Source organism: Erythrolamprus reginae, chromosome 2 (genome assembly GCF_031021105.1).
Source record: "Erythrolamprus reginae isolate rEryReg1 chromosome 2, rEryReg1.hap1, whole genome shotgun sequence".
In the NCBI taxonomy this organism is placed as follows: Eukaryota; Metazoa; Chordata; class Lepidosauria; order Squamata; family Dipsadidae; genus Erythrolamprus; species Erythrolamprus reginae.
Window position 1 is genome coordinate 77,140,495 of NC_091951.1, and position 25,559 is coordinate 77,166,053.

At 39.3% G+C, this 25,559-nt stretch overlaps 1 protein-coding gene across 5 annotated transcripts in view; it reads right to left on the minus strand.

Annotated features, from left to right (window-relative positions):
* The window catches only part of MGLL (monoglyceride lipase), a 206,573-nt gene that overhangs the window by 70,968 nt on the left and 110,046 nt on the right, over nt 1–25,559 (minus strand). For all 5 annotated transcript variants that reach the window (XM_070738385.1, XM_070738389.1, XM_070738387.1 and 2 more), the window contains exon 3: nt 21,813–21,919. In XM_070738385.1, coding sequence (XP_070594486.1) covers nt 21,813–21,919 — 107 coding nt within the window. The remainder of the gene's footprint in view (nt 1–21,812; nt 21,920–25,559) is intronic.

Genomic DNA, 25,559 nt, shown 5'->3' on the forward strand with positions numbered 1-25,559 from the left:
GCAGGCCTCGCTAACTTAACTTTAAGAAAAACCAAGGCACACTGGTTGGAGGCCACTTCCATGGAGAATAGGCCCGAGGGAACTCAAAGCGACGACTCCAGGGTCAGGCGGCGGGCTGGAAGCACTAATGGCCGGCCTCTTAGGGCAAAACCGAAAGTGCAAATTACTGGGCGCGAGAGCCTTGGCGCCAAAATAACCGCTCCGTTAATTGCAATCGGAGAAACTAAGCCCTGGAGACAATTCAAGTCCCACACCGCGGGAGGTAAATAGCCCTTAATTATTTTGGTTAAATAAATCAAGCTTGCCCCCGGCAGGACCTCCAAGGCCGTAAATACCAGACCGGCCGCGGCTACAGCACGGAGGGAAAAACCGCGAATGGCTGAGCCGCTAACTTCTCCCCCAACTCAAAGCCCTGTAGGGCTGAGTAAAATCCACTGCCGGCAAGCTAAATAATGGAAAAATCTTACTGTTCTTAGGAAGAGAGATCGAAGGGAAGGTGTTTTATCGAGAGCAACGAGCATTCACACACATCCGAGGATGCGAACTGAGCGAATTCTGGGGAAGGGGCGGATCCAGCAGTCTTTTTTAATACTAGGCTCAGTTCCAACGGATTGGACAGGAGCAACCCACGTGACTGCTGGACCCACTCCTTCAGTACGGAGAATGCTACCTACCTAAAGAATGAACAGTCTTTCTGGTTTGTTTGTTTGTTTGTTGTTTTGCCAAGGCCTTGAATACACAGGATGCCACCAAACAGAAAACTCCCAGAAAATGTCCACTCTTTGTACCTTTCAAATTTTCTGGGAGTAGAGTAGTGTGGATTGTATGACAAATTCAAATCAAGGTATTTGTATGGAGTTCCTTGGAATGGAGAGTTAAGCAAGCCTCTGGAGAGCACAAAGTTTTTATTTATTATGAATCAGTGTTTAATATCCCCAAGCCTATATCTTCAAAGTTTATTTTAAGAAAAAAATAATCTGCAGACAAAAGCTTATTTCCTTAACTAGCTGTCAGTATTTGCTTATGTCCTGCAGAATATTTAACTTGATCATTCTAAATGATAGAAAAGAATTCAGATCTTAATTTCATGGTATCAGCAAAGAAGACAAAGCATGCTATTCTAAAATAAACTACTGGTTTAGCCAATGAAATGAGTCCATAAAATATCATCTGGGTTTGGGTGGTTTTTTTTGCATTTTAGGAATTTATTCAAAGGCCGATATGAGATTGAAAGATAAGTCTAAAATAGCCTGTATAATATACCTTAGAAACATTTCTATTTGCATATTCCAACAAGCAAGGAAAAAAAGGCCAACACTGCGTCTTTTCAGCTGAGTGAGAGAAATAAGCAGAGCAGACTGTAGCCTTTACATTCTAATTTAAAACTTAACAATATCAGGCCTAGCTTGAAGCATCTCTGCATACAGGGATTTCCAAGATTTGGGGTGGTGGTGGTAAAATGTTTGTAAATTTTCTTTACAAACTTCTCAAGAGTTCAAATTTCTTCTTCCTCTTCCTTCTATTTTTGCAATAGTGGTCATATTCTTCTTCCAAAGCAGAACTTTACAATTCTAACTGGGAAATTACTTTCCAAATTGAAAAACATGTTAATGTTGGCTGAGTCCTCCTATATCATTTTGCCTCAATATCCACAGTTCCCCTATGAATGAAGAAACTATGTGCTGCAAAATATCACCAAGATTACTAGTCCCATCATTTCTGACCCTGGGTCTTATTAGTTTCAAACTAGTGATGAAATCAGGAAGGTCCTCACTGCTTCTATGTGGGCTAGACTTATTTTTACCTAGAAATTATCAACAGTTACATGAGTATATACCAGAAGCTCCAAGCTGCATTAGAGAATAAAAATGTTCTCCTGGTATTGTAGTTTTAACAGGGAATTTATAACTTAATTCTCTTCATTAATACCTAGAATAGTGAACTAATACATCTAAGTAATTCAGTAATTCAAGCCTGAATGTTTTTGGATAATTCATTATGATTTTAACTGCACAGGCTCTATGTGACACTTCATTTGTTTTGTTTTGTAGTTCTGTGTGGTCCAGCTGCTTCCTAACTTGATAGTGCAGATCCATCAAACCTCATGGGAACATTGCATATGGTGAGAAAAAGTCAGCTATTCTGTCTTCAAGTCTAACTTCAGTGTTTTACTGATACCAGCCTTTTTCAACAGGAAAAGAGAACTCTAACCTCTCTCTCCCCATGTTAAGTTTTCTTACACTGAGAAAAAGGTAATCAAATATTTCCAAATGTCAGTATGGTGCATACCATCTCTGGGTAGGGCAATAGTGGCTAACATCTGTTGAACATTATTCAGATGAAAACCCCAAAGTGGCTCTTTTTGAAGTTGACAAGAGCCAGCCTGGGGTATTTGACAATCTGCAAAAAAAAAACCCCAAAGCCCTCATATAAATATGCTTGTTTCTGGCTCTTCACAAATTTTGTTTTTGGATTAGGTTTATGCAGATTTACTAAGAAATAATCCCAGCTACTTTCCAATACTGAGTTGTCTTCTTCGTTCAGTTACTGTAGTAAATTCTGCCACATGATGTTCACCCTACTATTTCCTATTGACTGTCTTTTGAGATTGTTACTAAATTTAAAATCAAAATTTGTTTAAAATTAACTTGTTAAAAGGCAAGCTGGAATTGTTCTCTATTTCTCATCAGTATTTCACAAGAAATATCCATATTTCACAAGTAACAGCCACAGATAATCTCTATTTTTGAAACTTTTAAGATGCTTCAAAAATAGGCAGTGAAGGATGGATATTATCCCTCATATCCACTATCCTGAATTTACATCTAGAAATATTGGAGAGCATATAGTATTAGAAATCTACATAGATTGACTGTGTTTGAAAATAAAGGTCTTTCCTCTCTAGGCTAGCTATACAAGGAGGAAACTGATTTTTATAAAATCTGGGATAAACTATATGAATGGTTGAAATCATAAAAACCAAAAGAAGCAAGTTGCGTTATCTGTGTAGAAATAAAAGAATAAGGTAATTAAGTGAAACAGAGATAAATAACATAGAACTAATAACTATAAGAAGTTTCTTAATGTTCTTTTCTTTGTTCTTTTTTTCCTCTTTAAGTAAGAAAAGAGTAATAGTGATACATAGAAATACAATGATACCATGTGACCTGCTTAGTGAAGAATAAATTGTAAATTTTGTGATTTGTGATTTGTTATGCGGTTCGTTAAGTTTGTTTTGTCTGTAATTGTTTTTTTAATGTATTTATGTACTTATACGTCTGCCTTTTTTGTTTTTGTATGTTATATACATAATTAAAAAAACTATTTAATAAAAACTATTTTTTAAAAAAAGAAAATAAAATTATTTGCTGTTTTAAAACAATAAGCAGAGAAGTTGCAATAGCTCATACTTCTTTATAACAAAATGCAAATGTGCAAAGAAATAACCTTTATTGATAGGTAGCAATTGTAGTGTGACAGTTACTTACTGAGCTTGACAAACCTAACATAATTCACTTAATACGGAGAAAAGTGGGAGAAAAATTCTGATATAAGAGCCGTGGTGATGGAGTGGTTAGAATGCAGTATTGCAGGCTAATTCTACTGACTGCCAGAAGTTTGATTCTAACAAGCTCAAAGTTGACTCAGCCCTTCATCCTTCTGAGGTCAGTAAAATGAGGACCCAGATTGTTGGAGGCAATATCCTGACTCTGTAAACTGCTCAGAGAGGGCTGTAAAGTACTTTGAAATGGTATATACAGTAAGTCTAAATGCTATTGCTATACAGTGAGAAAGATACTCATTCTTATTGCTGGAATGTATTAACAAAGTTACTCAAAGCTTATATTTACATTTCACTAACCATAGCATGAATACACTTCCCTATTATTTTTAACGGAGATATCTTGGTTTTACCCTGATGTTATTTTTAATTGATCTGTCATTAAAGTGTATATTCTGTCACCATTTAAATAATCTTAGTAATCATGCAATCAAGGACAGGATCAGTCCAGCTCATACAATATAGGCATTTTAGTCTTTTATGGGCATATCTTCCTTGTTCAGTCACTGTTCTCTGTGGCCAGTTTGGCTTGTGCTGTCTTATTGACACTGTATTTCAAATCACTGGACAACCTCTCCAAATTATTTTATGGGGATGTTAAACACAATGAAAACCGGATGTGAAACTGCACAATGAGAAATAGCTTAATTTATTGACCCTATTGAGCCACAGTCAGAAATGTATCCACAAAACAAAATTGGAATCGGTACAAAATAGAGGAGTGAAATTTCTATTCCTGAATTTTACACTGTGTCTGTAGGAAAGTAATATAATATTATCTACCTATTTGCGCTTAGAAATCTTAAAAGAGGTACAATTGGAATTTTCATCCAGGCTGTTATAGATATCACTGCTTTATTAAGCAATCAGTACAGTATTTGAGTGCATGCACTTCTGAAACTATTTGGAAGGTGAGAACGAGTTTTGCACAATCTGTATAGTCATCTGGTAGCCTTTCGTGGGAATTTGTTCCTAGCTATTGTGGAAAGGACCTTCTGTTTGTCTCTAACTTTTCTTGGCAGGCCTATGCAACATACAGATGTATGCTTTGAAATACTTTTGTTAGAAGAGGAATATTTATTTACTTACTTACTTACTTACTTATTTACTTACTTACTTACTTACTTACTTACTTACTTACTTACTTACTGGATTTATATGCCACCCCTCTCCGAGGACATACAGGATGAATGGATGGATGGATGGGAGAGTGAGAGGCTGGATGGACGGACGGAAGGAAGGAAAATTTAAGAAAACTAACAAATGAAAAACATTTCCCTGTGACAATCTAAATAAGGTGGTAGTTGACATTATTTGGCTTTATTATTTGACATTATTTGGCTTTATTATTTGAGCTTTCATTTTAAAAAAAGAAAGCAAAAAAAAAGCAAATGCTTGTAAATGTTTTCTCCCCCCCCCCCCTTTTATAAGATATTGTCGAGAATTCCCAAAAGCGTAGAACACCTTTCAGAGTTTTCATAAAACTACTGGAATGCTTGTGAATCACCCAAGAAGCTTCCTTTGCTGATAAAATATTCTAATTACCACTGCTTGGTTTAGAAGCTCCCTGTTGTGAATCCCTAATAGCAACGTAAAAACTAAGGATAACATTATTATTTCATTCATCCATCTTGCTGTGATGCACAGCATGCAGAAAGGCCCAAATGCTGCTTGCTGCAATAACCTGATTGTTCAAAGATTAATTTGAAATATATAAAGAAAAAGGTTACGACCTGCTAATCTGAACTAGGTATCATCTTCCTTTAAAAATGTTTGCAAAGTGTAATCCAAAGTACAAAAGGCTGACTTTCCTTAACAGATTCAATAGAATGTAGTTCAATCAGAGTTTGTAAAATTCAAAAGCAATAGCAGTTATTACAGACTAAACTGAACAAGGTCAAGGAAGCATGGTATTGTGAATAAAACCAAGAAACAGAAATTAGGCAAACAGGAAAAAGAGACCGTAATCTGCAAAATATGTCAAGAACAGAGAAGCAGAGATAGCCCAACAGGAGCTTTATTACAATGCTGTAGCTAATATTTTGATAAAGAAGCCGAACATATTATCTCCTCCGATAAAAAGACAGCTAAATATCCCCATTCATCTTGTTTTCATTTTAATTCCAGTTAATTCTCCCAACCACAATAAATTCATTTATATAAACAATGAATAAATTACATAAAGACTATATTAAAATAATGCTGAAAATGTTAACATAGATCCTGCTACTATACACTGACTGCTCCTCAAAATGGCCTTGATGTTTTCATAGTAATCAAGTTCAATATTTAATTTTCAACAACTGTACAGGTATTGAACAAGTACAGGTGCTCACAAGTACATGGCCACTCCTGGTTGATCCTAAGAATAAAATAGAATAGAATAGAATTCTTTGTTGACCAAATATGATTGGACACACAAGGAATTTGCCTTTGGTGCATATGCTCTCAGTATCTAATAATCAGGTTATACAGTGGTTTAGTCATGGGAATTACATTTAGCTTTCAGGACCAATACACATTGATAGATTTAATTCTCAGAAAATTGTCAAGTCTTGTTTTGAAACCATGTAACCCTTAGCACTTATTCTTGTACTGTACTTCATTGGTTGTGAAGGACTCCTACACAAACACCATTAAAATGAAATGGTGGTTACAGGCTACCAGAGGTTTAATGCTGTGGGGGAGAAATGTAGCAGAAGGTTATAATCCTGAAGACTGTGTGGGTGCACATATTTCTGTTGCCAAAAATAGAAAACGTTTTTAAATATATATTTTATGTATTTCAATCTAAAGAATAGAAATCACAATGAAATATTCTAAAAATTATTCCTATCTTTTTATCCTGCCAAAATGAGAGAAACACGAGAAACGGTCTGCCAAGAAAGGATTCATGGATCTATTTATTTATTTGACTTGTATGGCAGAACCACAACTCTGGGTATATAAAACTATTGACGATAACTGCATAATTGCAGTCAGTTTGATTACAATCTGAGTTCAATCCATCGCAGGTGTTTTCTGTGCTAATTCTTTACCTGCTGTGACAATGGTAAAGATTCCTAGGGAATGCCATGTAATTTGAGGAAGTTGTAGTGAAAACAAAATAACATTTATATTAGATATAATCTTCCAAAATAAAAGGCCATCTACTTTTAAAAAGAAACAAAATTCAAACAGAGGGATGGAGTAACTCAGTGAAGGAAAATTAAAGAATACTGAAAGCAATTTAGGAAAAAATAAAGACTCAGAAGTATAATCTTTCCAGGACTTGCATTGAACTTCAAGAACTGGATTTAACATAACAAAGGCCTTTAAGTCTTCCCATATGGCCCCATTGTCACTCTCTGTGTGTGTTTGTGTGTATATGTGTGTGTGAGAGAGTGAGAGAGAGAGAGAGAGAGGGAGGGAGGGAGGGAGGGAGGGAGAAAGACTGTGTGTATGTTTCAGGGAGATGTGAGTGAAGAGAGTACGCCAAGAGTATATATTACCAGAGTTAAGGTTATCCTAGCTACCCAGGTAAGACAAGCAGGCATATATAAGGGGCAGCAGCAATAGAGGAAGATGCTGGTGACAGCAGATTATTTTAGTGACAATGGCAAAGGCATAAATTCTGTATTTTTAGCAAATTGTAAACCACTCCTATATTTTTATCAAGAAAATCATATACCATATTTTTCAGAGTATAAGACACACCTTCGGTTTTGAGGAGGAAAATAGTGGGAGGATCTGCCCACCGTGTATTCATCTAGCTAGCGTCCTTAATTTGGTCTGTTTCAGTGCATTAGTTTTCTTGGTTTGAACATGCACAGGCTTTTTATCCTGATTGGGGATTAAAAAACAGCTTCTAAAACACAGCTGATTGTCAGAGGGAGCATCAATAAGAAAAGCAGACAAAGCCTGGAAGATCGCTTCATTTGCTAGAGCCTCATAAGGGCTGAAAAAAGTTTCAAAAAAATCTACATTCAGAATATAAGATGCACCCAAATTTTCAGCCTTTTATTAGGGGGGAAAGTGCATCTTATACTCCAAAAATTCAGTAGATATACAATATAAAATGACTGATAATGTAGTGCCAGATGATGGATCCTGCAGGTCAGATAGCACTCAATAGCTAAGACCTGAAGGTATTTTCAAATACTAATGATATCTATGACATGACTGGATTAAAGATTTAGGGGTGTCTAGTTGCTATAATGAAGAAAAAGTCAAAAGCTGCAAAGACAGAATTACAGTAGTAACCAGGAACATAAGAAGCATTACTTTGGCAAGATAGGTGGCACGCAATTTTGATAGATACACAAAAAAACAGGGGAAAGCTCAATGCAATAAAAGATGAAAGGAAAACTACTGATATTTTACGCAGCAGAAAATTATGAAGGATTGGGATTGGACACTTCACTCAGAAGTTCACACTGTGTATTAAAAAACAAAGAAGGAACCTCACTGCTTTTATTGTTAGGAAAGATATAGCAAGAATATTTTTGACCATAATGTAATCAATGTAATCAAATTAGATATTTATTAGACTTTGTGACACTTTCATGTGACAATCATTCAAGTATATGGTGCAACTACTTTTACAGAAGAGGAGGTTGGTGAGTTTTATGACAAAGTTCAATTTTCAAATGTATAAATAATGCAAGCAAGATGTGCTGCTTGTACAGAGACTGTAATGCCAAAATTGGAGACACTTTGGAAATATTAAAAGGAAAATGTAGTTGGATTGTATGGCTTAAGAAGCTGAAATAAAAAAGGAGACCAACTTTTCCATTTCTTGTACTCTGATTATTTCTTCAAAGGTAACTGTCTTCGAGCAACAATACCTATATATATGAACACCACCAGATGAAGTATGCAGAAATGAAATCGATTATATTATTGCTAAAATTAAGTGGAATTAGTGTCAAAAGCATGGCCATGTGTTGACTGTAGAACAGATCACAAAGTGCCTTTTGGCACATAATCAATCAAATGATAACAAAGAATTATGTGATGGAGTCCAAAAAAATAACTAAATAAAATAAAAACTTCAAATAATTCTTTATCACATATTTCATGTAGAAGGAACTTTAGCTTATCTGAATGTTCTTCTATGTGTGCTGTGGGAGACTCTAAGCATGGGATTAACTTCTGTCGGTTGCCAAGGGTCTGAGTTAAAAATAGATGTGGTCACGATCGCTCTGCTCCACAGGCTCAGTTGTTTAGTGAAGGCGTAGACCTCGAAGACATATTCAGAATGGTGGTTAAGTCCTATCAGCACTTCGACCCTGGACCAGGGTAGGGTTTGGACTCTCCCACAGTGCACATAGAAGAATGTCCAGGCAAGCCAACGTTCATTCTCCTGTGCACTGCTAGGAGAATCTAAGCATGGGATATACCGTAGCTTAAGTCATAGGGGTGGGAATAGACTGGTCCAGGGTAGCTGGTGCGGAGCAGACCCTTTGTAGCACCTGTTTGCTGAAGGAGGCCTCCGCAGAGGCAAATACGTCCAGTTTGTAGCGTTTTACAAATGGCGATGACAAGGCCCATGTTGCTGCCCTGCAAATTTCTTCAATTGATACTTGCATGGCCGAAGCTGCCGAAGTGGCCACATTTCTGGTGGAATGTGCTGTTACACAACAAAAGGTCTGGCCTGAAAGTCACAAGCTTTGGCGATGCACGCCTTAAGCCAACGGCCGATCAACAAGGGGGAAACCTTTCAACCCATAGAGGCTGACTGAAATGATACAAATCGGTCTTTCGAAATGAGCCAGTCCTCTTCATATAAATCCGGAGAGACCTCCTGACATCTAATTCGTGCTACTTATTGTTGTGGTTGGCTCTGGCCCAGCTCCTGCCCCAAGGAATGTGGAGGTGGAGGAAACATCCACATGCCACAGGCCTGTTTTGCTCCCGATAGAATCTTCCGATGAAGGCTCCTCTGACGAAGGAAGCGTGAATAGCAGGGAAGAGGGGAGTTTGGCAGACAGCCCAGGAGGAGATCAATCATCCTTATCATCCCTGGATTCTGAACAAGAACTTATGATGGACCCACGCATGCATAGTCTGCGGAGAGGGGCGGCATACAAATCTAAATAATAAATAGTGATGCATAGGAGAGAACAACTGTAGGATTATTACAGGAGATAAGTGAGGCCACCTGTGGTTGGGTGGGGCTGCTATAATTAGTGCTACAAATAAAAAGAGCAGCATGCTGGTTTAGCCTTGTGGAAGTTTATCTGATTCATAGTTTCATCATGATCGTGGTTTTGCTGTTTCCCTGTTCAAGACTGTGTGTGGACTTTCTGGACTTTGGAATTGGACTCGATTTCCCAGTTACTGGGTGAGAAATTGGATTGCATTTAACCTGTGTCTTTTGTGTACCAGAAAATCCCTTTGACATTTAAAAAGGGAGTTTTTTCTGCTTTTCTGTTGATAAAGACTTTTGGTTTTCCTTCTATCCTGTGGTGTGTGTCTTTTTTGACTAATTGCCCTGTAATTATGGGCGGTTGGGACACGCCGGCAGAACACTTATGTTCCAAGGATGTTTAGATTTAGGACAAAAGCCTGGCAAAATAACTTTCTGGGTCCGATGGAATCAGGAATTTACTTTTGGAAGGAAGGAAGGATCCAGGCAAAGGGCTACTCTGAAATGGATGGAAAAGACATAAATCCTGGCGCAGAGAGAGAGAGCTGCTCATTCAGATTCTCCTGGCTGAAGTTATATCAACCAGGAAGATAGTTTTAAATGTCAAGAACCACAGATTGACAGTTCTCAACAGTTCAAAAGGAGTAGAGATGAGCATAGCGATGGATCACCTGGAGTTTCAAATTAGTCACACCTTTTAAGAAGCTGCACACTGGAGGGTAATGAGACAGGGACCTGAGATTGTCAAACATTATTACTGTTGACAAGGCAGCCACCCGTCTGCAGAGAGTATTGGGTATTAAACCCTAGTTGAACTCCTCCTACAAGAACTCCTGGATCTGAGGAATCGAGGCAGAGAATGGATCAAGATGGAATTTTGAGCAAAACCTGCAATAGGCTGTCCAGGTTGCATTGTAAATGCAGTTCGTGGACACCTGCCTAGATGCCTGCATATCACCCTCCTGGAGAATTTATCCTTCCTTAGGAAGTCCCCCTCAAGTGCCATACAGCTAATTGTAGCCATTGGTGCTCTGGATGGTGTAGAGCCCCCTGGCAGAGGGAAATCCTGTGGTCAGGAATCCTCCAGGGAGGGAAAATTGAGCAATGACCACCAACTTCTGTAGCTCCGACATTGTCAGGCTGATATGTACTCAAAATGGTGCCTGGCTACCTAGCTTCAAAGGAAGCAACCTCTTCAGTGAGGTTCTTGACTCGATCCTGGTCAAGACCAGAGATAAATGAAAGGTGTTACCTAACGTTCATTGCAGAACCAATTGCTGTCCTGCTCCTTGTTTTCACCAGCAGCCCTTTCGGCAGGATATGGCTTTTGACGCCCCCAATACCAAAGGTCCTACTATCAGGGACCAGACAGGCCACAGGATAGACCCTCTGGTAGGGACAACGGCAGACAATTTCACCAGTCCAAAGCCCTTTTTGAGGCACCAGGTCCCAGGGATTCCATAAGTCCAAATGACTCCAGGGCAGATTCTCCCCTCGATGGTTGCTTACAACATTTTGCCCCCAAGTGGGAGGTTATGACCACAGACGCCTGGGTCCTTCAAACTGTGAGGTTCTGGCTGATTCTTGAATTTCTTTCCGGACCCCAAGACAATTTATCCAGTGTCCTGCTCCCAGCAATGCAAACAAGAGGGTCTCATAGAAGCCGAGATCTGACATTTGTTAGAAATTTCAGCCAAAGAGTGTGTGTCTTCAGAACAGGAATGACTAGGCTTCTCTTCCATCTTAATTCTAGTCAGGAGGAACCAAAATCTGCTAGAGGCCCACTGCCATCCCCTGGATGACCAAGGAAATAATGTCCCTGATGTTGTCCTGAGGGAGTTCAATGTCCTGGCCCTCCCTGTGCGGACCTCCATTGTCGTTTGGGTGTAGGTAGCAGAGGAAGCTGCCCTTCTGGCCAAAGATGGAGGTGGCTCCCTGTTCTGACCCTGCCTGAGCGGTGAGAATCGGAGGTGGCTTGAAAACCTCAAGATCCTGGGGGCCAGTGGTGCTATTGGTAAAAGCAACGGTAGTTTAAGTGGTATGAGGATTTCCTCAGGTAAGGGAGACAAAGATGGAGTAGTCAGCTCCTGCTAGCTTGGTGTTGTCTGCAAATTTGATGAATGCTCTAGCTATCCCTCGTCCAAATCACTGATGAATATGTTGAAAAGTACTTGGCCTAAAACAGAGCCCTGGGATACCACTGTTCACTGCATACTTCCCTCCATGTAGATGCAGTTCCATTGAGGAGTACATGTTGAGTGCGGTTGGTCAACCAGTTACAAATCCCATCTGGTGGTGAAGCTGTCTAACCCACATTTTTCTATTTTATCAAGTAGTAGGTTATGGTCTACTTTGTCAAATGCCTTACTGAAGTCCAAGTAAAATATATTATTATCACTACCTGAAGTTTTCTTTCTCTCCGTAAGAACCTTGCATGGTAAAGTGGGAAAGTCCATTCTTCAATTTCTTACACCCATCAGCTTGTTTCACTCAATGTTCAGAACAATCCTAAACTCATCTTTAAAAGAAAGTTCAGACAATCCGTAATTGGCATGGGGAGGGAGGTGAATCTGTCATTAAATAAACAGAGAGAAAGTCATCTCTCTCTTTCTCTCATTTCATATTGAAGCCTATCATGTGTACCTAGTAGTTTTTCACTTCAGTTTTCTCTTTGTGTTTAGAGATTTGGCAGGAAAGAGCCTGATTTCAAAGGATTAACCTTTGATTAACAATCTTGGAGGTTTAAAAAATGATTCAGACACTTTTGCCTAGGTAACAGCTCTTGCCTATCTCCATCAAGGTCATCTTCCTTAATCCGTACAATAACACTCCCACACATACAACCCATTTATGTAGATGACATCTTTGTCATATTGTATAAAAGGAACAATTGGAGAAGACACATCAATCAACATCTATAAAGGAAGAACATTCCTAAGAGAAGAAAAAACCAACAATGCCCTACCCATTAATTTAGCTGCCCATCTCTTGCTTGTGACAGGGTGGTGCCAACAATTAAAAACACAAAGAATTAAAACAAAAACCTTAGAATGCAGTTTAAATAGTAAAAAACCCCCATAATAATAAAAAGTCAGGGGAAAATGCATTGACTACACAATCCACAGCAACTTAATCAGTACAACCTATAAAAAGGATAATACTCCATATCAAAATATCTCTGAGACAACCAATAAACTACAATTGCTTGGAATCTCTGCAGCACAAAAACTACAAAAATTCCTCTAAAAGAACAAAAGACCCAATAATCAAGAAAACCCCCCCCAGAAGTTCCCTATAACTTACAATATAAGGACTGTAATACATAGATACTATGCAGAAACTCAGGTAGAGCACTGGCAGATTGCACCCAACATCATCTAGCAGCCAGAAGGTATGACAAAAATGCTTGCTAAAGGAAAAGATGAAGGAAGCATTATTTGGACTCAAGACAAAAAAAGAGGCTATTGCGTTATATATTTGCAAATGGTTATCAAAAAGTGGCAAGAGGACCTCAGTGTATGTTTGAATATCTCCTTTATTTGCTTCTCATGGGACTTGATATGTTTATATTTAAAGACCTAGTAAGGAATACAGCTATATATAACAAGTAATCTAAGCCTCAGTAATGGAACTCCATGAAAAGAAAGAAGTTATAGTTTCATGACAATGAAAGTCATTCATACAATTTCATTTAAACTATTCTGATTTTTACAAAAGAAAAACGGGGTAAAGTGTATCTTATTCATATTTTCAGTGATCTCATAGTAGCTGAAAGGTGTTTAGAGCATATGGACTCATCATTCAGCTGCCTGACAACTTGCATTCTTTGAGTTTCTTTTTATGACGCCCACAGATTTTTAAAAATTCCATCCCTGTATAAAGTGGTGAAGGCAACAGAATAACAAGCAATGCCCACAACTGCAATTTTAGAGTGGGGTAAACAAACTTGTGGTGTCAGAGACAATAATGAATAAATTGGGAGGCTGTATTATGCATATGAATCTAAAATGTTTGATATTTTTCCAGCTGGGTTTTGCTAATGAGTATTTGGAGTGCATGTGTGAATTATTTTATTGTACTTTAGAGCTTATATTCCACTTTCCAATGTGATTTCTTTCACAAAATTTTGAGAAACCTAGTGGCCAATTTTCAGTAGTATTGCCCAGCAAGGAATACAGGTAACCCTCAACTTAAAACCAGAATTTTCATTTCTAAGCAGGGTGGTTAAAGTGATGTGTCCCTGATTTTGCTATGATTGTTAAGTGAACCACCGCAGCTGTTAAGTGAATCTGGATTAATCCATTGATTTAGCCTGTCAGAAGCCAGCTACAAAGGTCACAAATGGTAATCACATTTGTGATTGCAACTGTAATGACTGAAAACATATGCTTGGTTACCAAGCAGCTGAATGTTGAACATGTGACCATAGGGATGCTAAGTCTTGACTTTGAAGAGTGGTTGTAAGTCACTTTTTTCAGGGCTGCTGTAATTTGGGATGGTTGATAAAGAAATGGTTGTAAGTCAAGGACAATCTGTAAGGCAGTAGTTGACTCAAGATCATAAGCAAAAAGAGTCCAAAGTTGCCCAGACCACACTTAATTAACTCTGTGATCCTGAAAAGGAAATAAGAAATAGGAAATGGATCTTCAATGCTTAACTGAATCAAAGAATGAGACTCAGAAGAGCATTCCCTCTTTCAAAAGTTTTATTTAAAATGTAAAATAACTGTGATTTTAAAGCATATGTACAGCAAAATGAGGCAATCTTCCTCTATTTTCTTTTACGTGACTTTTCAATCTGGGAAAATCTTTCTACATAGTACATTCTGAAAACATACTCCAGGAATATAATGCCTTGATAATGCTGTACATCTTTTTCACACAAACTACTGAATGGAATAGCTTTGCCAGGTGCAGCCTATTAACAGAAAATGTTAACTCAAAGGAAGCTTTAAAAATTGTGAAACTGTCCTTGGCAAAACAAAAAGGCAAAAGCCCATGCATTATTCTTTAGCATAAAATGTACAAAAATAACACACATCTCATTGTGCAGTGTACCATGAGTTTCTTGCTTCTATTCATTACATTCCACAATGCATTTTTTCTAAGCTTCTAATTCCTCTAAAATGTGACTGTACTCTTTGCCTCTGTATTCTTGGAAGTTTGTTTCAAACTAAAGATACTTGGGAGTCTTGAAATGAGCCTATCCTTGAACCCAAAGCGCAGAAGGAGATCCTGCATTCAAACAACGACTAAAGAGAAAATGTATCCAAAGGTTTGGGGGGGAGTTAATTTCAAAATCCTATTCTTCAAGTAGAAAGTATCAAACCAAAACAAGCATTTCATATTTTCATACAAATGTTACTGGTTCCTCTATGGCAGTGTTTCCCAACCTTGGCAACTTGAAGATATCTGGACTTCAACTCCCAGAATTCCCCAGCCAGCGAATGCTGGCTGGGGAATTCTGGGAGTTGAAGTCCAAATACCTTCAAGTTGCCAAGGTTGGGAAACACTGCTCTATGGAATGCTGATATATGCTAAATCACTTTACAGCTATTTCGTGGGACTTCTGTTGGCTATAAAAATGGCCACCAACTCTTGGTCCGTGAGAAAATTGTGGTGGGTCCGCAGAAAAATTATTTGCATTTTGTATATTGTACAAAATCAGGGGTCCTCAAATTACGGCCCCTAGGCCAGATATGAGCAATGAACGTTATGTTGCTGCAGAGCCGCCCCCTTTGGGGAGCTAGCTGTTTTGCCAACTCTTTTTCATGGTGGTTGCTTAGCTTCCTGTTGGGGCATAAGGAGCCTGGGCAGGCAGGAAAGGAGTGGCAAGTAGAGGCTGGCAAGGTGCTCATCGATGTGAGTGACATTGAGTTGGCCCTGCCCACCCAGTCACATGAAGATTTTGCCACGCCCACCCAGCCATTCATTAGCAATAGCATTTAGCATTAGCATTTAGACTTATACACCACTTCACAGTGCTTTACAGCCCTCTCTAAGCGGTTTACACAGTCAGCATATATTGCCTCCAACAATCTAGGGCCTCATTTTACCCACTTCGGAAGGATGGAAGTCTGAGTCAACCTTGGGCCTGGTGAGATTCGATCTGCCAAACTGTTGGCAGCTGGTGATCAGCAGAAGTAGTGTGCAGTACTGCACTCTAATCACTGCACCACCATGGCTCTACAAGCATTAGGCAGAACATAATAGTGGTCCACAGGATTTTAAATTATGATTTTTTTGGTCTAAAAGGTTGACCCATGGGCTATGTTTGAAATATTTTTTGTCTTGATGAGAACCTCACTCAAAAAATATCAACAGTCCCTTCATCCTCTTGCCTATGGAGATTCTCAGTCATCCAAGTCACAGGTGTCACAAAGGTGCTTCTTCAAAAAGCAACTAGACTTGTTTTTTCTGGAAAATTTGTTTGTTCCATAACCACTCTAATTACTTACATTAAAAACTTATTATCTGGGGTTTATTGAAACTGAAGTCCAAAACATCTGAAGTGTACAAAGGTATGTGCGCTACCAGTCCATACAGTCTTTTCAAAAGATTCTTATATACTGAGAAGACTACATTACAAATATAAATTATAGCAAATTCCTCTACTCTTTCAACTTATAGGCAGAAATTATCTTTCTTTTTGCATTTCTGGAAGTGCAGTCTGTTAGGAAAACACAATACATTACCATGTGAACAACATTTCAACTCTGGATACACAGCTCTGTCAATGTTACAAGAAAAATAATAATAGAGTTGGAAGAGACCTTGGAGGTCTTCTAGTCCAACCCCCTGCTTAGGCAGGAAATCCTATACTACTTCAGATAAATGGTTACCCAACATTTTCTTTAAAACCTCCAGTGTTGAAGCATTCACAACTTCTGGAGGCAAACTGTTCCACTGATTAATTGTTCTGTTAGGAAATTTCTCCTTAGATCTAAGTTGTTTTTGTCATTTCTCATTTCTGTCAATCTCAATCTTTAATTTCCTAGTTTTGTAAATATGTTCAGGTTTTTGAAAACTTCAGAATTTGTATTAAAGCCTGTATTTTTCCATAAACTGTTCTGCCTGGCTCTATGGTAAGAGTCTCCCGAAAATTCAAGGGTACAAATTTCAGATACACACGCTTGAAAGTTCAAAAACAATGTTCTTTATCACAAAAATTCAAAAGAAACAAAGCACCGTTTTGTATTTTGTATTGCAAAGAGCACTCGTCCCAAAACAACCTGGTACAATCCCCTTAATCAGTCTTTAAGTACTTAGCTAGCAGCTGTGAAGAACCGTCACAGCCCTCCTTCTTCCAGGAAGTGAAACACACGCACACTTTGCTCTGCTTTGGTTTCAAACTCGTGAAAAATCAACAAGCAGCAAGGCACAGTCCTGAAGAACAACGATCAGATAATCTTCCACAATGGCCAAACCAACACGCTGCTATTTGTATCAGCAGCTCTAATTACTAGAGCCCCACCCAAACACAGGTGGCCTCTCTTATCTCCTGTAATATGTCCTCAATTGGTCTCTTCTACGCATAACCCTGCGCCTGTGTGGGTCCAAGACTTCCGCATCCGAATCGACCGAAGATAATGGAGATTGGCTTCCTGGGCTGTGTGCCAAGCCCCCCTCTTCCAAGTCACTCCCACCTTCTTCGTCCGAGGAAACTGCACTACCTGCCTCTGTCGGCAATAAAACAGGCCTATGACATGTTGATGTTTCCCCTGCATCCACTTCCACATTCCTTGGGGCAGGAGCTGGGCCAGAGCCAACCACAACATATACAAGCAATTCTTCCTATTCTATTCAGTTTTACTAATATCTTATTATTCTTTCATGTGGATTGCCTTTTAGGGAAATCTTTTGCTAATGTAAAATTTAACTGCTGCATTGTAAAATTTTAATTTTTTGTTTTGCAAAATTTAGAGATTTATGCATTTTTAACTAAGCCTTGCTTGGAAGAGTAGTTAAAACATTAAATTAGTATTTGTACAGTAGAACCCCGACTTACGAGACTAATTGGTTCCGGAAGGAGGCTCGTAAGTCAGAACGAGCCCCCCAGGCCGGCTGCCACGTTTTAAAACACGCGCGCCGCTTTGCAGCTGTCTCCTGAAGCCGAACGCGGAAGTTAGCGTTCCGGCTTCAGGAGACAGCTGCGAAGCGGCGCGCGTGTTTTAAAAGGTTGCAGCTGGCCTGGGGGGCTTGCCAGCACCCCCCCCAGCCCCCCAGGCCGGCTGCAACCTTTTAAAACACGCGGGATACGAGCGCCAAGGAGCTGTCTCCTGAAGCTGAACGCGGAAGTTAGCTTTCGGCTTCAGGAGACAGCTCCTTGGCGCTCGTATCCCGAATGTGAGCTCGGGAGGCGAACAAAAATGTCGCTCCCCTCCCAGCTCTTATCTCGAGTAGCTCGTAAGTAGAGCTGCTCGTATGTCGAGGTTCCACTGTATTCCAAAACACATCAAACCCATTTGCATACCTCTCTAGTTGAACTAATCACCATGGGTTAAAATAAAAATAAGGCAGTTTGTGGGTTCAGTTATTTCATCTAATCTTCTGAAAGCTGAATCGTCAGGTAATTAAACAGCCCCAAATATAATTTTAAAAAAAGAAATGTGAACCAAAACTGAAACGAATTGTGATTTTAGTGCAATGTGTGGAATCAACCACTGGATGCTGAAGTACATCTTTTTCCATTTGTGGATTAAGAGCCTCTATTCTCATCTAGAATTGGGGGGGGGGGAGTTTCCTGTCTATAAGCCTTCAAAAGAAGACATGTTGTGGCTACCAGGTGAGAAAATCAATTTTCTGTTTGTAAATATCCACACACATATCTTTCATTAACACACCCAAAAGCCTGCCAATGTTTATGCAACTGGGATTACGGTGGTTTTGGATACCTCTTTAATATATTCTTTCTTCATCTTTGACAATTACTTAGGCATGATTTAAAACTGAAATTCATGGCATCAGGATGAGCACACAATGAGATAGCTGCCCATTGAAATGCAGAAGTAGGTGGCTTTTCCCAGATTTTAAAAAAAAATACTTATTACAGAGTTTCTATTTCTATGATTTTGGTATAGAAGTTTATCTACAATAATAGGAAGAATAAGGAATGGAACTGTAAGTCAAAGTAGATATTATGCTGCCAATGTCTGATTTTTAACATGGCTTAAAATATCTTTAAAATACTAACAAAACCATGAATGAACAAACATAATGTAGGATTACTTATAAAATAAACTAAATAAATAGTTTAATATACACAAAATTGGCCGTATCTCAGTCTTTCCATGTTTCTGTTTAGAACCATGCCAGAAGAAGAGCTGTTTGCTGGCTCAGATGAAGAAAGGAAAGAAATGTAGATACCCTATAGGGAAGGCATTGAATTCTGTCTTTGCTGATTAAGACACTGTAATTTGAAGATTCCAAGTGAAACCTGACTAGTATCACTATTCATTGTATTTCTCCTGGTTTTCATACAGAGCTGTGGGCTTCAGAAATCCCAGAGATATTTCGTGTGACATACTGAATGTTGTTTTTAAAATGCCACCTTCTTCTGAAAACAACCCCCTCTGAGTTTAAGTTTTAAAAACTTGTGTTTTTAAAATGTACGCTGTAGTGCCAAAACCCAATGAAGTAATTCTCATTACAATTTCTTTTAATGATACAAAAAGTAACAGAAACAAAGTAATAGCTTTTAAAAGCATCTGTGCCTGCAGTTTTATGATGGACCAAAAAAACCAGAATTTGAAACATTAGCTACTATTAAGTGCTATTACCATAGTATGGGGGGCTAAAAGAGATGCAACTGAAGTGCACACTCCCAGATGGTCTTTAAAAGGAATTATGCACTTAATTGCTTCAACTGTATGACTCCAGCAAAATAATAAATAATTGTGGTTCCTTGGGTAAACACGGGAACATTATAATCCATATGTTTTCCTTAAACTCTTGAAAGTTTTCCCAAAGAAATGTTAACGTTGATAATAGTAGAAAAAAATATAGGGACTCTCTCTCACACACACACACTCTCTCCCTGTGTGTGTGTTTATGTGAACACATGGAAAATTTTAAAAAATATAACAAAATGAATCAGACCTTCGGAAGAATACTATTCACATTCTAATCCAAGACTTTTCAGTTATTTAATTAATTCAATTACTTCTTTTAAATAGGAAGACACTCATTATATCCTTGAAAGAAAGCAACATTTTCTCCATACTGTTTCTACCATTTGGAAGAAAAATAATAATAAAATATTTCAAAATGTTTCCTGTTTGTTTTAATTATCTAAGACATGAAAGACTTATAGGACATATTTTTGGACGCTTCAAAAGGTTTCTTCTTGCATGTTATTTCGCAGAACTGTTTTTTGACTGCTAACAGAAATTAGTATGTTCAGATTAAACTATTTAATTACTTCAGTCTTTCAAATACGGGACTCCAAATATGGCTGACTAACAAGCTGGTTAATTTTATAGTTATCTACAATGCTTCTACAGAAACTTCAGATGCTGAAAAATCACAGTGGAAGAAAACCAGTATCTCCATAGACTGCTAGTAGATACTTCAGAATTATTTGATGGCCAATCGTAGAAACAGCATATCAGATTAGAGACACCCTCAATCTGATCCAGAAGGATCTTTATATATTTTGAGAACAAAGACATAACTATTTTCCTTCCCAGAGCAATTTTTTTGTATCCTATAACAATCCAAAAGTATCGGCAGCCAAATGCAAGATATAAATAGGTTCTTCCCATAATATTTAAGTTGAAGAGTTCAAGTTTTTAAAACCCAAAACTTCTTCCAAAGCATTAAGCATTTCTTAAAAATATGCAGAGGCAATTCCACGTTCAGCTGACATAATACAAACAGGATCCCAATAAATAAGCATATTTCATTATCTCAGTTAGCTTTATAACATAATATAACAGAGTTGGAAGGGACCTTGGAGGTCTTCTAATCCAACCCCTTGCTTAGAGAGGAAACCCTACACCACGTCAGACAAATGGTTATCCAAGACCTTAAAAACTTCCAGTGTTGGAGCATTTACAACTTCTGGAGGCAAGTTGTTCCACTGATTAATTGTTCTGTCAGGAAATTTCACCTTAGTTCTAAGTTGCTTCTCTCCTTGATTAGTTTCCACCCATTACTCCTTGTCCTTCCTTCAGGTGATTTGGAGAATAGATTGACTCCCTTTTGCTTGTGGCAGCCCCTGAGATACTGGAACACTGCTATCATGTCTTTTCTAGTCCTAATTTTAATTGAACTAGACATACCAAGTCCCTACAACCATTCTTCATATGTTTTAGCCTCCGGTCCCCTAATCATCTTTGTTGCTCTTCTCTGCATTCTTTCTAGAGTCTCAACATCTTTTTTATATCATGGTGACCAAAACTGGATGCAATATTCCAAGTGTGGCTTTATCAAGACATTATGAAGTTGTATTAGCCACTGGGATTGGGCATAGAATTCGAACAAACAAACAAACACTTACATGATCTTGATTCTAGCCCTCTGATTATGCAGCCTAGAACTGTGTTGGCTTTTTTGGCAACTGCTGTACACTCTTGGCTCATATATAAATGGTTGTCCACTAGGACTCCAAGATCCCTCTCACAGTTGCTACTGTTCAGTAGGTATCACATATACTGTACCTGTGCATTTTGTTTTTCTTACCTAAATGTAGAACTTACTTTTTTCACCATTAAATTTCATGTTGTTATATAATGCCTTCATGCTACATTTTCCTTGATAGTTAGACAAAAGTATCACATATGGACACCATCAGTTACAACAATCAAGAATTAAATTACTTTAATTACTTCTATCCCTGAAGTACTTTTTGCTTTTTATTTATTCAATTTATATTCCCCCTTGCCTTCAGAAGCTCAGACTGGCTTACGTGCAATTCTTCATTTCATGTGCAATCATTATGCGAAGTATGTTGAACTAAGAATGAGTGACTAGATGAAAGTTATCCAGTCAATTTCCATAGGTAAGTGTGAACTTAATCCTAAATATTCACAGACCTCGCTCTATACTTCATCTACTACAACATCACACTTATTCCCCTTTAATTTTATTCCCATACATTTTTTTTCCCAAAGGCACTTACCATGGTCATGGGCAAACACGAAAAAATTGATTCCTGTCAGCATCTTGGCCAAGTCATCATAGCGACAACAGTGTTCTCCAGCACCATGAACAACAAACACCAACCCCCTAAACAGAACATTAACATAAAAAACATAAAGTTAGCACCAGGAAACATCAAACAAGCTGTAGTTATTTATAAGTCCTGGTTTAATCTTCAGAATAAACACCCTAGATATTTCTTGTCTCTGCAGACCAACCATTCAGAAGACAAGCAAACTCTCCACCACTCTTATTCGCTCTAGATGCCCTCGTACAGAACTGACAGAAACAAAAAGTTTTTACTGATATTTTTTCTTTCTGAATGCCTGCTGTGCAGAAACTAATCTGGAAACTATACTGATATATTTAAGGAATCAAGTCAAAATTTACTTTTCTTTCTCTTCCAATTGAAAAATAACTATACTTTTTTCTTTTGATGTTTATACTGGTATTATTTTTAATGCTTTATATTGTTAACTGCTGTAATAACTCTCAGATTAAAAGGTATGGGATATAAATAAATAAATAAAGTACTGGCTTAGGGGATAAATCAAGCTTTAATGAGCTGCGGTGGCGCAACAGGTAGAGAGCTATACTGCAGGCCACTTAAGCTGACTGTAGATCTGTAAGTCAGTGGTTCAAATCTCATCACCGGCTCAAGGTTGACTCAGCTTTCCATCCTCCCGAGGTGGGTAAAATGAGTGCCCAGATTGTGGGGGCAATATGCTGGCTCTGTTAAAAAGTACTATTGCTAACATGTTGTAAGCTGCCCTGAGTCTAAGGGGAAGGGCAGCATAAAAATTGAATGAATGAATGAATGAATGAATGAATGAATGAATGAATGAATGAATGAATGAATGAATAAATAAATAAATAAATAAGCTAAGTCGCTAGGAATTTGAATTCAGTTTACTCTATGGTAGGAGATAACAGCAATGATTAACTAATGTATATTTCTTACCTAACAAAGACACCAAATGAAAATCCATAGTCCTTTCATTACTTTCTGCTTGGGATTTATTTATTATAAAACATTTATAAATAATGTTATGTGTTATGGAAACAGGTTTTATGTGCTTCATTAAAAAAAGATCTACAATAAATTATAAAGTACCTCTCATTAATAAACCACATCTATAGAATCATAATGTAATAACATTAGTAGCATCCACAATGTTGCCTATATTCTCTATACAATTTCTCCAAAAGCCTACTTAAATAACCAAGTTTTGACTGAATTTCCAAAGATTAACAGTAAAGAAATAGGTCCAATAGAGTATTATGGTTCAGTAGCACATCCTCCATTTAGAACAAGTGCAAAAATATGATTAATATGCAAGTGTGACATCAAATCATTGCTTTAGTGGGGACCGAATTGCGCTGTTGCAACCTCTCCGTGGCACTAGACCCCATATAGCTCCATGGTTCAACGAGGAGCTCTGGGAGTTGAAATGCCAGAAGAGACGTCTAGAGAAGCGATGGAGGAAGAGTAAGTCCGAATCCGATTGAACACTTGTAAGAGCTCACAGCGGCAAGATGCGTGTATCATGCCGTCTTGATTGCATCAGCGGTATCTCGCCTGGCCACTCTGTTTAGGGTGACCAGCTCCCTTCTTAACCAGGGGGGAGTTGGGGAGCCCTTGCAGAGTAGTGCCGAGGACTTTAACACATTTTTCGCTGATAAAGTCGCTCGGATTCGGGCAGACCTTGACTCCGATTGGATAATAGAGTCGACTGACAACGGGTCAGTTGAGGTGACTGGGGCCCATACTTGTCCATCTGTCTGGGAAGAGTTTGATCTGGTGACACCTGATGAAGTGGACAAGGCCATTGGAGCTGTGAGTTCTGCCACTTGTTTACTGGATCCGTGTCCCTCCTGGCTGGTTTCGGCCAGCAGGGAGGTGACACGAAGCTGGGTCCAGGAGATTGTCAATGCCTCTTTGGGGAGGGGGTCCTTTCCGCTCCCTACAAGGAGGCACTTGTGCGCCCCCTCCTCAAGAAGCCTTCCCTGGACTCAGCCATTCTTAATAACTATCGTCCAGTCTCCAACCTTCCCTTTATGGGGAAGGTTGTTGAGAAGGTGGTGGCGCTCCAGCTCCAACGGTCCTTGGAAGAAGCCGATTATCTAGTTCCCCAGGATTGAGGATTCAGGCCCGGCTACAGCACAGAAAATGCTTTGGTCGCGTTGATGATCTCTGGCGGGCCCAGGACAGGGGTTTGTCCTCTTTCCTGGTGCTTCTCGACCTCTCAGTGGCTTTCGATACCATCGACCATGGTATCCTTCTGGAGGGGTTGGGAGTGGGAGGCACTGTTTTGCAGTGGTTCTCCTCCTACCTCTCCGGTCGGTCGCAGTCGGTAGTAGAGGGACAGAGGTCGACCTCTAGCGTTCTCTCTTGCGGGGTGCCTAAGGGGTCGGTCCTCTCCCCCCTGCTATTTAATATCTACATGAAACAGCTGGGTGAGATCATTCAAGGGCATGGGGTGAGGTATCATCAGTACGCTGATGATACCCAGTTGTACATCTCCACCCCATGTCCAGTCAACGAAGCAGTGGAAGTGATGTTGGAGGCTGTTGGGGTCTGGATGGGTGTCAACAGACTCAAACTCAACCCTGATAAGACGGAGTGGCTGTGGGTTTTGCCTCCCAAGGACAACTCCATCAGTCCGTCCATTACCCTGTGGGGGGAATTATTGACCCCCCTCAGAGAGGGTTTGCAACTTGGGCGTCCTCCTCGATCCACAGCTCACATTAGAGAAGCATCTTTCAGCTGTGGTGAGGGGGACGTTTGCCCAGGTTTGCCTGGTGCACCAGTTGCGGCCCTACCTGGACCGGAACTCACTGCTTACAGTCACTCATGCCCTCATCACCTCGAAGTTCGACTACTGTAATGCTCTCTACATGGGGCTACCTTTGAAAAGTGTTTGGAAACTTCAGATCGTGCAGAATGCAGCTGCGAGAGCAACCATGGACTTACCTAGGTATGCCCATGTTACACCAACACTCTGCAGTCTGCATTGGTTGCCGATCAGTTTTCGGTCACAATTCAAAGGGTTGGTTATGACCTTTAAAGCCCTTCATGGCATCGGACCAGAATATCTCTGGGACCGCCTTCTACCGCATGAATCCCAGCGACCAGTTAGGTCCCAGAGTTGGCCTTCTCCAGGTCCTGTCGACTAAACAATGTCTAGTGGGGCCTAGAGGGTGAGCCTTCTCTGTGGCAGCCCCGACCCTCTGGAACCAGCTCCTTCCGGAGATTAGGATTGCCCCCACCCTCCTTGCCTTTCGAAAACTTCTTAAAACCCACCTCTGCCATCAGGCCTGGGGGTAATGAGCCATCTCCCCTGGCCTATATAGTTTTGCATGGTATGTTTGTGTGAATGTATTGTTTTAAATAAGGGTTTTTAGATATCTTAATTATTAGATTTATTTATTTATTTATTTATTTGTTGGACTTGTATGCCGCCCCTCTCCGAAGACTCGGGGCGGCTCACAACATGTAAAACAGTCACAACAATCCAATTAATTAAAATTTAACGATTTAAGAAAAGAAACCCCATATGATAACAGACACACACACAAGCATACCATGCATAAATTGACGTGCCCAGGGGAGATGTTTAGTTTCCCCATGCCTGACGACAAAGGTGGGTTTTGAGGAGTTTTCGGAAGGCAGGAAGAGTAGGGGCAGTTCTAATCTCTGGGGGGAGCTGGTTCCAGAGAGCCGGTG